The sequence below is a fragment of the Petaurus breviceps genome, unplaced genomic scaffold (assembly GCF_028583685.1).
Source record: "Petaurus breviceps papuanus isolate PSGF00001 unplaced genomic scaffold, PetGlider_PUasm1.0 90804, whole genome shotgun sequence".
NCBI classification, from domain to species: Eukaryota; Metazoa; Chordata; class Mammalia; order Diprotodontia; family Petauridae; genus Petaurus; species Petaurus breviceps.
Genome location: NW_027187348.1, coordinates 2,698,589 through 2,713,719, shown reverse-complemented (window position 1 = coordinate 2,713,719; position 15,131 = coordinate 2,698,589). Strand labels below are relative to the sequence as shown.

The window sequence follows — 15,131 nt, the reverse complement described above, 5'->3', positions numbered from 1 at the left end:
TATATATATATATATATATATATATATATATATATATATATATATATCTTTTTGGAGGGCAGTTGGGGTTAAGTGACTTGCCCAAGGTCACACAGCTAGGGTTTTTTATGTTAAGTATCTGAGGCCAGTTTTGAACTCAGGTCCTCCTGCCTCCAGGGCCAGTGCTCTACTCACTGTGCTACCTAGCCGCCCCTATTACAGTTTTCTTTACCTGTGTTTTATCCCCCTTGTAGACCATAAACTCCGTGAGGGCAGGACCTCTGTCTTTTCCATACTCCTATTTCACCTAGCACCTCTGCTGGTTCTAACCAAGGGTCTATAAACTTAATTTATTAAAATTTTTAATAATTATATTCAATAAATAATTGGTTTTCTTTATAATCCTATAGATTTTATTTTACACATTACAAAACATTATGCAGAGAAAGGTCTGTGGGCTTCACCAGACTGCCAAAGGGGCCCATCTCACAAAAAAAGTGAAGAACCCTTGCTTCATTATTCTACAAGTTTTTATGCAGGGTCACAGAATCTAGTCTAACTTCTTTATTTTTACAAATGGGAAACTGAGGCTAGAGAAGATAAGTAATTTCCCTAGGCCACACAGAGAGCAAATGGGAGAGGTGGGATTTGAACTAAAGTTCTCTAACTCCAAATCTTTCCTCTATACATCAGGTGCTTCAAAAAGTTGGTTCAATTAATTAATTAAAATTAAATCAGAAGAGCCCAATTACTCTGGACAGGCACTAATACTAGCTAAATTCTAGATGATCTGCCACCCAGACCTCAATAGGCAGCCAAGCTCATTAATGACAGGAAAATGCTTTATTGGCTTCTCTGTCTCTTTCTTCAGACGCTTTCCATCTACCAGTCATTCCTTTGGGGACCCTTTTAAATCATTTGCTTTCACCTGTATGCGTTGAGTATCAGTATATAACCTTTTAATATGTTAGGAGGTTGTCCCTGTTGGTAGTCAATAAAGTAATCTCCAATAGGGAAAAAAAACTTATTTAGTAAGATGATACCAAAGGAATTGGGGTCATAATGCTGACACACAGTTATTTCCTGAGTTTGTTCCTATGAAACAAATCAATTGTCTGACTCTCACAAGGGGTAAAACCTGTGATATTGGGGTCTGGGTATCAATCTACCATAGTGAGGTCACAGGGAGGATGCTATGTTTTCTTGATTGGTGTGACGTGCTGGGGACAGGCCCAGTGGGATGCACTAAGCATCAGCAGCCTTTTAATATATTAGACTTCCAGAAGTAAATTTGTTCATTTCTCATGCCTATATAGTGCTAGGTGCTGAGGGAGTTACAAGATCAATGGATCTATTTCTTTCTTTACATTCTGCCTCATTAGCTATAACTAAATTACTTTGGTAGATAATACTACCTTGTTTAGGTAGTACTTTTTTTTTTAGAATACTTTCATGTAAGTTATTTAATTTCCAACAATCCTGTGTTCTTTTGGAGGTGAAGGAAGGATAGAATAAGAAGTGTCAGAGGCTAATACTGAACCCAGGACTTCCTAACTCTGAGAGTTAAAAAAATGATAAAATTGCCAAATATTAAGGGACTTCATACATTAGTCCCATTTATACATGAATAGAAATCTTTACTACAATATATCCATCATGCAGTCATCCAGCTTCTTCTGCTTCTTCCATAGAACTGGCCACTTTCTGAAGCAGACCAGGTCATTTAGTGACAGCCCTTATCCTAACAGCTTGCATTTCAAAAGCACTTTGAAGTTTACAGACCACTTTTGTTCCATCCTCTGGAGTCCTGGAAACAAGTTACTGTGACAGCCTTTTCAGTATTTGTAGACAGATGCCGTGCCCAACCTATGTCTTCTTTTCTTTATACCAAACATTCCTAATTCCTTTGATGGTTCCTCCTGGTGCATGGTTTTGCATCCCCTCACCGTGGTGGCTTCTCTGGACAAGTTCCAGTTTGCCAATGGCTCTCCTAAAATATGGCAGCCAGAAGAGGACATAATACTTAGATGCGGTCTGACCAAGGCAGAGTCCAGCAGGATATTCTCTCTTGCACTCCAGAAGCTATGTTTCTATCATACTGAGCTTGTGAGCTTACTGACTACTGAAACCACTCTGATTTTTTATTTAAATTAACTGCTTTTTAATTACATCTCCCTCATCCTATACTTTTGAAGTTGGTTTTTTGAATGCGAGTATAGAATTTACATTTATCCCTTTTAAATGTCATCTTATTGGATTTAGCCAACTATTACTGCTTGCTAGCATCTTTCTGGCAGCTAATTCTGTCTTCCAGGGTAATTACCTATCCTGTTGGCTTCAGGGCAATCCCAAATTTAATAAGCATGACTTCACACATCTTCATAACAATAATAATTTGATGTGGGAGAGAAGAGGGTGGGTGGAACTGACCTGTTATTTCATCAGTGTATGGAACTCATGATAAGATTCTCTTCTGATACATATAGGTAACTTTTCTGTAAATTATAATCTCAGATAGTTTTTGCTGGGGCATTGAGAGGCTAAGTGGCTGACCCAAAGGATCAAAGGCAGGACTTCTACCCGGGTCTTCCTGATTCCAAGTCTGGCCACTTGAACCACTCCACCAATAATAATAATTCATTCATACAGGATGTCTCAAAAGTTTTAGTATAGTTTTAAGCTTTTAATACTTTAGTACTTAAAGTTTTAAAGCTTAAAACAGCATTAAGAGTTTCATAATATCCTGCATAGTGCTTTAAAATTTACAAAACACTTTTTTTCCATAGAAACCCTCTGGGTGATTCATATAAATATTATTCCCATTTATAGATGAGGAAATTGAGGTTAAATAAAGATTTAAGTGGCTTGTCCATGGTCAAATAGTCAGATCTTAAGCCCAAGTCTCCTAATAAGGTTTATGAAATACAGATTACAAATGGGTTTTTTTTCCAAGTCTCTGAAAAATAGAATCCAAGACCTATGCTCCTTCACTAGAGACCTCCTTCCATTAATCGGTACTTATTGGGTCCAATTGACCAAACAGTTGTGAATAGAAGTTTTGTCAAATACCTTTGTGAAATACATACACATACATCTACACACATATATGTATATATGTAGGTAGATAGACCTACATCTATCTGTCTGTCTATCTATCTATCGATACAGATATGGGTATCTGTCTGTATCTCTACTGCTATATTTATCTGTAGATAGAGCTATCACTATCCAGAGGGCTAGATCTAGATGGGAGCATGTCTACCATATTCACCTTAAGTACTACCCCACTGACTTGTTCTTGATGAGTCTCTATTAAGCTGTAGTGATCACATTTTTCATTTCTGTCCCTTTTTCAGTCCCTTCTGGAATCCTATCGGGAACTGGCAAGACCACTAGTGCATAGTTATAATTACCTGCTTTCTCCTTTCTGAAAACCAAGACAACATCTTCCCAGCTCTGATTAGTGCCCCCACTAATGCCTATGATTCTTTAAAGCAGAAGAGGAGAAATTGAGTGCTGTTCCCATTTTACAGATGGGAAAACCAAGGCTTAAGAAGGCTGGGCGAACTGCTGATGGCACACAGTGATGTGAGCTGAATCAAGCTTAGTCTTCTAATTCCCAGGCCTGTGCTCTTACCGCTCTACTTAAGAACAACACGAGGCATGTCAACTCAAGTAAGTTACACAGCTTATCTTCATATTATCTGTGTATCAGTAGGCCCAGGGGTTCTAGAATTGTGAACCTGTGATCCTGCGGCTCTCCTCTGCCCCTTCCATGTTAGCACCAATACTCTTACCCATGTTATTTACTCTCATGTCCTAAAGAGACAGCTTTTGCCCCCACAAAATGTTACCCCCAAAGAGAGAAGAATGGAGGGAAATGGAAAGAGGGTGGGCTCACAGCAGGATGTGTAATTCCTCCAGCCGGTCACTGCAATTCCTTGGGTTTGGCAGGTGCTGGCATAATTCTGCAACCAGCTGCATGCTGTCTGTACAGCTCCCCCGTCAATACAGGAATCAAACAGGCAGTTCTTGTAGAAGAAACTGGGGTTGACTTTACTGTGGCACTTGGCAAAGCCTGCATTCTGGTTGGGGATCAGGCTGCAGAGCTGCTGAACTTTGGAGAAGCCTTCCACCTTGGCACAGGAGGGGCAGCGATCCCCACAGCCCACCTGGCAAAAAGTGTCCCTCTTTACCCAGCTCTGCCCAAATTCATTGACACTCGAGGCCATCAGGCCCATGGGCATCTCCAGGTCATCATCAGGATTCCCATTGTAGCGGCCACACAGGCCGAATGTTCCATTCTGCATGCTCCGAGGCACGGTGACTGACAGAAAGGTTTTCCAGTCATATACAACCTTGAGCCCAAAGTCAGTTTCCACCACCACATGGAAACCAAAGGAAAAGATATTAATTTTTCCTTGACCCAACTTCAGGGGTAGATACAGACGTTCATTATTCACCTGCAAGAAGGAATAGTATTGAGGGAGAAATAGTTAATTTTCCCTAAGATGTCCCAGATCCTATTCTTGTGGGCACTTACTAAAGGGCTTTATGCAAATTTATAATGAAAAGTTTAAAATCTAAAGGAGAGACAGGAGATGGCATATGCCAGGCAAATCAAAACTTTGCTACCATCTCACCTCCCCTCAGTCCCCAGTGGAAAGAGTCCAGGATCCTGAACCCTGAATCCAAGAGCCTTGGGCATAGCCCTGACCCCTAGACCAGTGACTCTGCTTCCAGCCCTGGCTCTGTAGTCATCACTGTGGAGAAGGGGCTCACCTTCCTTGCCAACACCAACACCAACTGCTGACTAGCTGCAATCCAAGGCCCCCAGGAGTCATAGCAACTCAGATACCAGCCCTGCTTCTAGCCTAGCCCCCGTAGACATCATCCCAAGGAAGCAACCTGGTGCTTGTGTGGATGCTGCAGCCACAGCTGCTGAGAGCCCGGAAAAAAATGTTTGTAACACCAAAATCTTTGGCACTCTGGCTCAAAGTGGCCAACATAGCCCAGCATCAGAAACTGATAATGATTTTTATCAGTGCAAATTACAGAAGAAATTAAATTAATTTTATTTAAATTTTATTATATTTAATTTAAATTTTTATTTTATTTAATTAAAATTAGAGAAATTAAAGAAGAAATGTTATCTGCTTTGCCACTGTACCCTAAGGACAATGGGGTCTTTCCATCCAACTTGCAGCTTATTTTCCCCATTAGAACATGAGTTCCTTCAGAGGAGAGGTTGTCTCTACCTTCCTGTTTTTATCCCCAGCACATAGTATAATGCTTTACTATTGTAAATGCCTTTTCTTTCTTTCTTTCTTTCTTTCTTTCTTTCTTTCTTTCTTTCTTTCTTTCTTTCTTTCTTTCTTTCTTTCTTTCTTTCTTTCTTTCTTTCTTTCTTTCTTTCTTTCTTTCTTTCTTTTTTTCTTTCTTTCTTTCTTTCTTTCTTTCCTTCTTCCTTCCTTCCTTCCTTCCTTCCTTCCTTCCTTCCTTCCTTCCTTCCTTCCTTCCTTCCTTCCTTCCTTCCTTTCTTTCTTTCTTTCTTTCTTTCTTTCTTTCTTTCTTTCTTTCTTTCTTTCTTTCTTTCTTTCTTTCATTCACTTTCTGGATTTTCCACTATATTGGATTTTCAGATGTGTCCTAATCTCCTCTATTATGATTTGTCACAGATTTAGATAATTAAGTGGTAGTACATTAATAATGATTCTTTATATTTATATAGCACCTATTCCCTAAACATTTAAATTGTTTCTTGGTGACTGTGGGAGGGGATACAATTTAAAGATTCCTGAATGCTTAGAGTCAGGACCAAGAGGAGAAGTTGGCCATTCTTTTTTTTTCTTTTTGGAGGGGCAATTGGGGTTAAGTGACTTGCCCAAGGTCACACGGCTAGTTTTTTGTGTGTGTTAAGTGTCTGAGGCCACATTTGAACTCAGGTCCTCCTGACTCCAGGGCCAGTGCTCTATTCTCTAATGCCATTCTTAATTTGGGTTTATTTTTGGTGAGTAGGAACTCATGAATTCCTCTCCTGTGAATTGAAGTTCATTGGATAAATGCTTTGGAGATCCTTTTGGGAAAGAGAACATTTATAGTTCAGTCCAAGGACTTCATCCAAGACAGCAACTTCATTGCAAGACTCTTCTGCCAAAGGACTGAGTTAGGTTTTGGTTTCTTTCTTTCCTCCTTTTTAAATGTTTTTAATGTTTTGTTTTTGTTGTTTGTTGGTTTGGTTTGGTCTGAACATTTTATTTCATTGATGTTGGGAACTTCCCTGAAAAAATTCCATCAATTGATACAGATCATTAACTGCTCTGCAATTTATAATCTGATGAATTTCTTGTGGTACTTATGGATAGAATAAGTAATTGGCATAGGGCCACATTGCCTGGGTATCACAGAGGTGGGATTTGAATCCAGGACTTTGTGACTCTGAGGTTTGTTTGCTATCTACTGAGGCTTCCACATGGAATATTCCACATATCCACATGGGCCATGCATGGTTGGAGATTATATGATAGATAGTTGGTCTGAATGGACAGCATTTGCTACTCATAAGGAGTTGGCTCTCTGGTTGCCAGCAGGCCTGTATTTGCCTGGCTTGTCTGGTTATTTAATCACAGAAGCCAGCTGCTTCTTACTGATATATCACATTAGGGTTTTGATCAACCTAGTTGTTTTCTTCAATTTTTTATACCTCTGAACTTCTCATTCCAATATAAGCCAGATTAATAGGCTATTTTTTTCTCAGAATAAGACCATACTCAGCTCACTAAAAATGGAAATATTTTCTGAACATCAGTTTGCTAATCTTCAAATGTGGGCATAATGTTAGGGAGTTAAAATTTTACAAAGCACTAGACATGCCTTGTAGGCTATAAGGCCCCAGCTTTTAAAGGCACAGAGCCTGGGAACAGAGATAGTCTTCTAACCTAGATGAAGTAGGTGACTGGATGCCATTTGGTCAGAAATATCTCTTTATTGGCCTACTATGGTACCTCCCTCTCTCCCCCTACGCTCCAAATACTCATTGCAGTCACTTCTCTAGGTCAGACAATAAAGATAAAGACTTTGCTTCAAGAAGGTCACCGTTTAAATGAATGTGGGAGACAAAGGGAAGGATGGGGCCTTTTCTGTTCTAGCCTTCTCACACTAGCACAGATCAGTTTGTTGGTCAGATTAACTCATTATTTTAGAAGACACAGAAAGCCTAACTCTTGGGGGTGGAATGAGATGCAGGACAGATTAGTTTTAAAAGATTGAAAAACTTTGGGTAGAATATGAGACAATAAGGGACACTTTCCAAGAGCAGCTCTGGTGTAGCATTGTCAGAGTCAGAGAGTATAGATTTTAAGGGCAGTCCAGAGATGGTGCAAAGGTAAGGCCAGGTTCACCCCCACCCCAAGATAGCAGAATCCAGACATCCATGGAACAGGAGTAGGGCTTTCTCCTTGCCTCCATTCCTGATGTCACACAAGTATACCACTTTCAAGAGATGCACACAAGAGAAAGTGAATATTGGCCAAGTCTAGAAGAATTTGGACAAAATTATTTGAAAAAAGAGAGAGCCCAGAACAGAGGCGATATTTAGTCATCCACAAATCAAAACAATTGAATAAATAAATAAATTATTTTCCTATTTGACTTTGAGTAAGATTAGGAAATGTAGTCAAAGAACAGTTTTCTAGAAAATCAAAGCAATGGACTCTTCAATAAGCACAGAAAAAAGGATTACTTGGTAAAGGAACAGGTTGGGGAGGAGACTTTTCACACCTGAAATCAAAAGGGAGTGATATATTACTTGTGGCTCTGTTCTCCCTTACATTATTATGGAAAACCAAAGCCACTTACTCCAAGACCAAAGGAGTTTTTCAGCTTTGTTATCTTCCTCAGCTCTACAGTCTCTTTTGGCTGTTGGGCCTGGAGAAAAAGGGAGGGAAGAGAGGAACACTTTGGGGACCCAATAGGTTGGATTAAATCAGGCAGCTAATGAGCTTGTCAGTTTGGGGGTTTGCTTTTATCTTTTCTGTCGTTTCTATGGGGAGCCTTGGAGCAGGATCCTACTTTGTCTCAGGGAAACTCAGATTCTGTTTGATTTGACTCATTCCCAAATCCCATGGATCCCTGCTTCTACCTTGACTACGTTATTTAATTTCAGTAAAGAATAGAGGGGAAGGTAGGTATGGCTATGGGGGTAGGGAACAGAACAGTCTGAAAGCTGAGACAGGAAGAGAAACAGACAGAAAGAATCCCCACTAGCTCCCTTCTGCACTCTCACACCCTTATTGAACATGGGAGGAAGCTGCCCAGCACCAATGGGGCCCACTACAAATTCATTTGATTTGATCTCCCTGGGGCTCCATTTCATCTTCTCAGCAAATCTTCTAAACTTTCTTTCCTTAAACACTACAAAGTAACTCTCTCACCTTCCTCTCTGCCCAAAACTTCTGCTTCATCTTTTATGAAGGAAACAGAGGCTGTTGAGTGTAGATGTCAACTCCTTGCTAGTAGGGATTATTTCTGACTTCGTACTTGTGTTGCTAGAGTCATGGGTGTTTAATAAACACTAGATTAATGAACAAGCTCTCTCTCCTTTGCAAATCTAGATCTTAAAACCTTGGACATCATCCGCCACTCTCTTCTCCTTTACTCCAGTCTATGATGAAGAGGAAAATCAACTTAGCTATTTGTACCCTTGATTCCATTCCTTTTTTCTCCTCCAGAAGAAGTCTCCTTCCTTTACTCCCCTCACCTAATCATTCCCTACCATCTCTTTAATATTTAATCTTTCCTTACCTATTGATTCTTTTCCCGCTGCCTACAAACTTAATCAGGTCTCCCCTATCTTTAAAAAACACCAAACACCCAAAGCAAAAAACCATGACTTAACCCTACAGTCCCTTCATGTCTCTCTCTTCCCTTTCACAGCCAAACTCTTAGGGGAAAAAAGCTAAGTTTCAAAGGAAACTGGGAAGATCTCTATGTACAGAGGATGGCTGAAGGGAGCAAAACCAGGAAAACCAAGAACATCAGTCTTAAATGACTTTATGGGGGGGGGGGGGAAGGAGGCAGTGCCCAATCTTTTAATTTTTTTTAATTTAAAGAATTTTTATTTTTAGTTCCAAATTTTCTCCCTCCCTCTAACCCTATCCTTGTCTCATTGAGAAAGCAAAAAGACAGCCATTTGAAAAATATACAAATATTTGGAATATGGAAATGTGTGAAATATTTTCACATTAGACATGTTATTGAAAAAAAGCAAAAAAACAAAAGAGTGAAAAAATATGCTTCAGTCTTCACGTAAGAGTTCATCAGTTCTCTCTCTGGAGGTGGAGGAGTGGTCATGTGTCCTTTGGAATTGTCATGGATCATTTTATTGATCAGAATGGTCTTTCATATTTAATTATCATTAGCATTTTGATGTTACTGTATACAATGTTCTCTTGGTTCCGTTCACTTCACTTTGCATTAGCTTATATAAGTATTTCCAGGTTTTTCTGAAACCATAACCCTCATCATTTCTCATAGTGCAGTAGTACAGTATCCCTTCACAGGATTGGGGAACCTGTGGCCTCAACGTCACATGTGGCCTTCTAGGTCCTGGGTGGGGGGGAGGCAGCCCTTTGACTGAATCCAAGCTTCACAGAACAAATCCCCTTAATAAAAGGATTTGTTCTGTGAAGTGTGGGTTCAGTCAAAGGGCTGCACTTAAGGACCTAGAGGCCAACATATTGTCTCAAGGCCACAGATTCCCCACCCCTGTACTAGAACTTGTTCAACCATTCCCTAATTGATGAGTATCCTCTCAGCTTCCAATTCTTTGCCACAGAAAAAAGACCTACTCTAAATATTTTCATACACTTGGGTCCTTTTCCTTTTTCTTACTTTACTTTAATAAGTAAGTATATATAAGTCAAGGCTATAAGTCAAGTAGTGACATTGTTGGGTTAAATTTTATACTTCTTTGGGCATAGTTCCAAATTGTTCTAGCAAATGGTTTGACCAGTTCACAGTTCCACTAACAGTGCATTAGTGTCCCTGTTTTTCCACATCCCCTCTAGCATTTGTCATTTCCTTTTCTGTCACATTAGCCAATCTGATGGTTGTGAGGCAGTACCTCCGAGTTGTTTTAATTTGCAATTCTCTAATTATTAGTGACTTAGAGCATTTTTATATGATCACTGATAGCTTTGATTTCTTCTGAAAACTGCCTGTTCATATCCTTTGACCATTTATCAATTATGGAATGGATCTTGTTTTTCTTTAATTTGGCTCATTCCCTATCCATTTGAGAAGTGAGACCTTTCTCAGAGAAAACTGCTGTAAAAAAATCCTTTCCCCCTCTCCAGCTTCCTGCTTTCCCTCTAATTTTGGCTGCATTGGTTTTATTTGTGCAAAACCTTTCATTTTATGTAATCAAAATTATCCATTTTACCTTCTGTGATCCCCTCTATCTTTTATTTGATCTTCCTTTATCCATAGATCTGATATATCCACTAATTTGTGTAAGATATTTGAATAAATTTAAAGCTCTGATCCATTCAATGATCAATCACGATTCTAGAGACCCAGAGAGGAAGCAGGTGACCCACATCCTGCCAGTTGGGAGATGGGCTCAAAATGGAGAACAAGATGCACATTTTTGCACATGGCCAGAGGGCTCATTGTTTTGAGGGCTTTCTTTTGTTGTTGTTTAATTAGATATAAAGAGTAGAAGGTAGAAAATAAATAATTGTTAATTGGAAAAAAAATAAAATTTTCAAAAACTGTCTACAATCATTTCCTTTCCTTTCGTGCACTTCTCAGCTTCTTACAATCTGACTTCTAACTCCATCATTCAACAGATTCTACTCTCTCCAAAGTTATCAGAGATGTCTCAACTGCTAAATCCAATAGTCTTTTCTTAGATCTCATCCTTCTTTTGGCAACCAGACAACACCTTGGATAGACTACTGGGCCTGGAGTCAGGAAGATCTGAATTCAAATTCAGCCTTAGACACTTACTAGCTGTGTGACCCTGGGCAAGTTACTTAACCTCTCTTTACTTCAGTTTTCTCAACTGTAAAATGGAGATAAAAATAGCACCTATCTCCCAGGGTTGTGGTGAGAATCAAATGACATAATGTTTATAAAGTACTTAGCACAATGCCAAATACATTTCTAATCACTCTTCTGATCTCCTGGCCTAAATCATCAACTGCTTATTCAAACTGGATGTCCTGTACGCATCTCAAACAACAAACAACAACCTCACCATGTCACAAACAAAACTCATTATTCCTCACTACTCCCCCTCTTCAAATCCACACATCTTGTAAACTTCCATATTTCCAATCTATTCTGTATCTTACATGTATCAATTTATGGATTTATGTATATATCCTTCATTAGAATGTAAGCTCCCTGAGGACAGGGGCTTTTTTGTTTTTGTTTTTTTCTTTATATCCTCAATGCTTAACACAAGGCATTGCACATAGTAAACACTTAATAAATATTTTTGATTGATTGTACAAATGTGTGTGGAGAGAGAGGTATCTCTGGGCAAACTTTCTCCCAGGCTAAATCAGAAAACAATCTCCAAAGCAATCTCTCTAAATCTTTTCTTAGCGTCAAAAAACCCTTCTGGTATCTCACACACCAAATCTCCCTCTTTCTCTCTCCCCACTCCCCTTCTCTCCTTCTCTACCCCTGTCTTCCTCCCCCCGTCTCCCTCTCCTCTCTTCCTCTATCCTCTTTTTCTTTACTACTCTCTCTTCTTTCCCTCTCCCCTTCCTCCCTTCTTCTTTCCTTTCTTTTTTCCTCCCTTCCTGTCTCCTGTCTTCCTCCTTCCATCTCACCTTCCTTCTTCCCATACATCCACCAGATTGCATAGAACTATATGTAATATTTCTAAGAAAGAAGAGTGAAATCAATGAGGGTTACACACACACAAACACTCTCTCTTACACACACACACACACACACACACACACACACACACACACACACACCCTTTGACTTTTGTATTTGGAATCTTCAGGGCAACTTGGAGAACAAAGCCATTTTAGGGGGGGTGCAGCTAGGTGGCCCAATGGGTAGAGTACTGGGCCTGGAGTCAGGAAGATCTTCCTGAGTTCAGATCTGTCCTCAGATACTTACTAGTTGCCTGTTTGCCTCAGTTTTCTCAATCTGTAAAATGAGCTGGAGAAGGAAACAGCAAACCACTCCAGTATGCTTGCCAAGAAAACCCAAGTGGAGTCATGAAGAGTTGAACATGACTAAACAACCACAAATTTCTACTTTTGGTATTTTCACTCCTCTAGGCAGTGTTGGGTGCTCTCTGTTTAATTACTCAATCTTTCTTAATTTCTTTGGGAGAAATTAGAGAGAAATAGGCTTTTATTCCACATGGAAGGAAGCCCTTCTTATATCTACTATGCACTTACTATAAGTCAGTCTTTGTTGAGGAAACTCTCCTGCTTGGGTGTTTGGTCTTTTAGAAGCCAGCTTTTGCATTAACATGCAATTCGTGATCTGTATTGGTTTGCCCCAGACCTGTGATTTTATTGGTGTACGGAACTTCCAGAGAAAGTTTTCTGGACTTGTTCAGAGCTACACTGCTAGGAGGTGTCCCAAACTGGCCGGGAATCAAGGTCTCCCCAAACCTGAAGCCAAATCTCTGGTCACAATACCAAAGCCCCTCTCAGTTGTACTTCTCAGAAGTATAATACTCCCAACTGAGGTCATGAATGTAACATGCTCTGGAGACTTTGCTATACAAATATCAGCTGCTAATAGCATCAGTATAACAAGCAGTATGGCATGGCAGATGGAGAGCTGGCTTGAGAGACAGGAAGGCCTGAGTCCTGCCTCTGAGCCATATTGGCTGAGGTCCCCAGACAAGTCACTTACCCTCTTAATGCTCTATGAGATTCCTCAAGTCCATAAATTTTAGATTGCTGTTGACTTGCACTGCTAGAGGGAATCTACTCACAAGTAGCTCCCAACACCACTGAAACCATAGGTGTAGACCAAATCATATTACTACCACTACCATCATCACCATCCCCATTGTTACTACCACTTTTACAACTACTACTACTACTACTACTACTACTACTACTACTACTACTACTACTACTACTACCACCACTACCACTACCTACAGATCTCTCTGTGGCTTACAGATTAGATCTGAAAGAGGCTATGCCTTTATTCCTTTAGTTTTCCAAATGCATATTTAAATAAAAATAATAAGGTTTTAAAAGAGACATTGAGTGATTCTTTATATAACCTTCACGATCACAGAGTTACTGAAGTTACTATAAAAGAAGCAAACTGTTCCCATCAGAGAAGATTAGGTTCACTGTCATAATTAATACCATGTTACTTATTATTTAATGAGTATTTCACATCCTGAGATACTGCAGAATTAAGCCACTAATAACAACTAGCTTTTACCCACCTAAATGAACCCACATGAATTGGAGAGAAATGGGTGAATTAAGCAACAAGGTGCTTTGGGCCTGAGGAGGCAAAGATAACTAGTCTGGGGAGGGAATACAGATCACCAATTGCATGTTAATGTGAAAAGTGGCTTCAAAAAGACCAAACACCCAAGCAGGAGAGTTTCCTCAACAGAGACTGACTTATGGTAAGTGCATAGTGGAGGCGGGGTGGGGAGGAGGAGGAGGGGAATGCACAAGAGGATGGGAATAATAAAACAGAAAATGGGCTGTGGGGCTAGGACTGGGCCAGTGTGATGCTTTTAACCAGGAGAAATGAAGGATTCCAGGGAGCCCAAACATTGCTTTCAAATACTTGCTAAACTGCTGTGTAGAAAAGGGATTAGATTTCTTTCTGGTCCCAGAGGGTAAAAGCAATAGATATAAGTGTTCAGATGTAGATGTAAGGAAAAAAAATTCTAACATCCAAAGCTATTTCCAAGTTAAATAGGCTGCCTTGGGAAGTCGTGGGTTACCCTTCACAGGAGTTCTTCAAAATTTTTAGATTTGATTATCTGTCAGAGATGTCGTAGGAGGGATATTTCTGTTCGGTACACATTGTACTAGTTGAATTCTGAGGTACCTTCTAACCCAGATATTCAGTGATTCTTAACATATACAAGTCTGAGTAGAGCTCAACACCAATGATAGTATGTTGTAATGGAATGAGTCTGAAAGCCTGGTTTCCAGATTCAGTTTTGTCCCTACCTAACTATACAATGTTGGGCAGGTCACTCAATTTTTCTCAATTCAATTCAACAAAATGAAGCCAACCCTGGCCTCCTATTACCTACTATATAAAATCCAAATTCTTCTGCCAGGTGTTGGAGACCCTCTATAATATGGCCTTATCCTTCACGCCCAACATGATTTCCTCATTAGTCCCCAATATAACCTTTTTTTCCTGATCCACTCAGGACCAAGCCTCAATTTGATCATTTGTAAAATGAAGTGATTAGACAAAATGATCCCCAGACTTGTTGAGTCTTCCTCTATTCCCAGGCCTCCTCTTCCGGGGGTCTAGCTTACCATCAACTTACCAGCACTGTATGCTTGTAGGCCCGGTGAATCACAATGCTGTAGCCAAAAACAGCCACATCCACCTGCTTGACCCACAAAGCCAGCGATGGGTCCCGATCTTCATTCTTGGCAGTGACTGTGAATTTGGGAAACAGGTCTGTGCTCTGTCTACTTATGGTGGTGCACAAGATGAGTGGACAGCTGCTCTGGAAGTCAAAGGGGTAGCCATCAAAGGTCAGGTAGTGGCCATAGCCTGAAACAATGCAGGAGGCATCTGTGCGAGGCTGGCAGTAGTATAGGCCACCCTCCTCCAGGCAGTACTCATCATCTTTGCAGGGGATGCTCTCGCAGTGGACGCTGTTGTCTGTCCCATTACAATAGCAGAAGAGCTGACAGTCTAGATCTACCCAGAAGGTCTCGTTTGTGGAGAGCTGGTGCCCCTCAAAGTTACAGCCACAGTCACTCCGGGGAACACACTGGGTGCCCCTTAGGGCATAGCCCTCATCACACTGGCACCCCTCAGCACAGCTGTCCACGCAGATGGGGCCGATGGCCAGGGTCTCGCAGGTCTCGGTACAGGTCATGCATTCCTCAAAGTGACTGTTCTCAGGGCAGTCGAGAGCTGAAGGCAACCAATGAGAA

The 15,131-nt window shown here is 40.4% G+C and overlaps 1 protein-coding gene across 1 annotated transcript in view; it reads right to left on the bottom strand.

Moving 5' to 3' along the window:
• Positions 1–15,131, bottom strand: part of TECTA (tectorin alpha) — an 84,044-nt gene that overhangs the window by 31,954 nt on the left and 36,959 nt on the right. Inside the window, exons 10-11 of the mRNA XM_069070065.1 lie at positions 14,510–15,111; positions 3,881–4,442 (exon numbers count right to left, since the gene is read on the bottom strand). Of these exons, the coding sequence (XP_068926166.1) occupies positions 3,881–4,442; positions 14,510–15,111 (1,164 nt within the window). The remainder of the gene's footprint in view (positions 1–3,880; positions 4,443–14,509; positions 15,112–15,131) is intronic.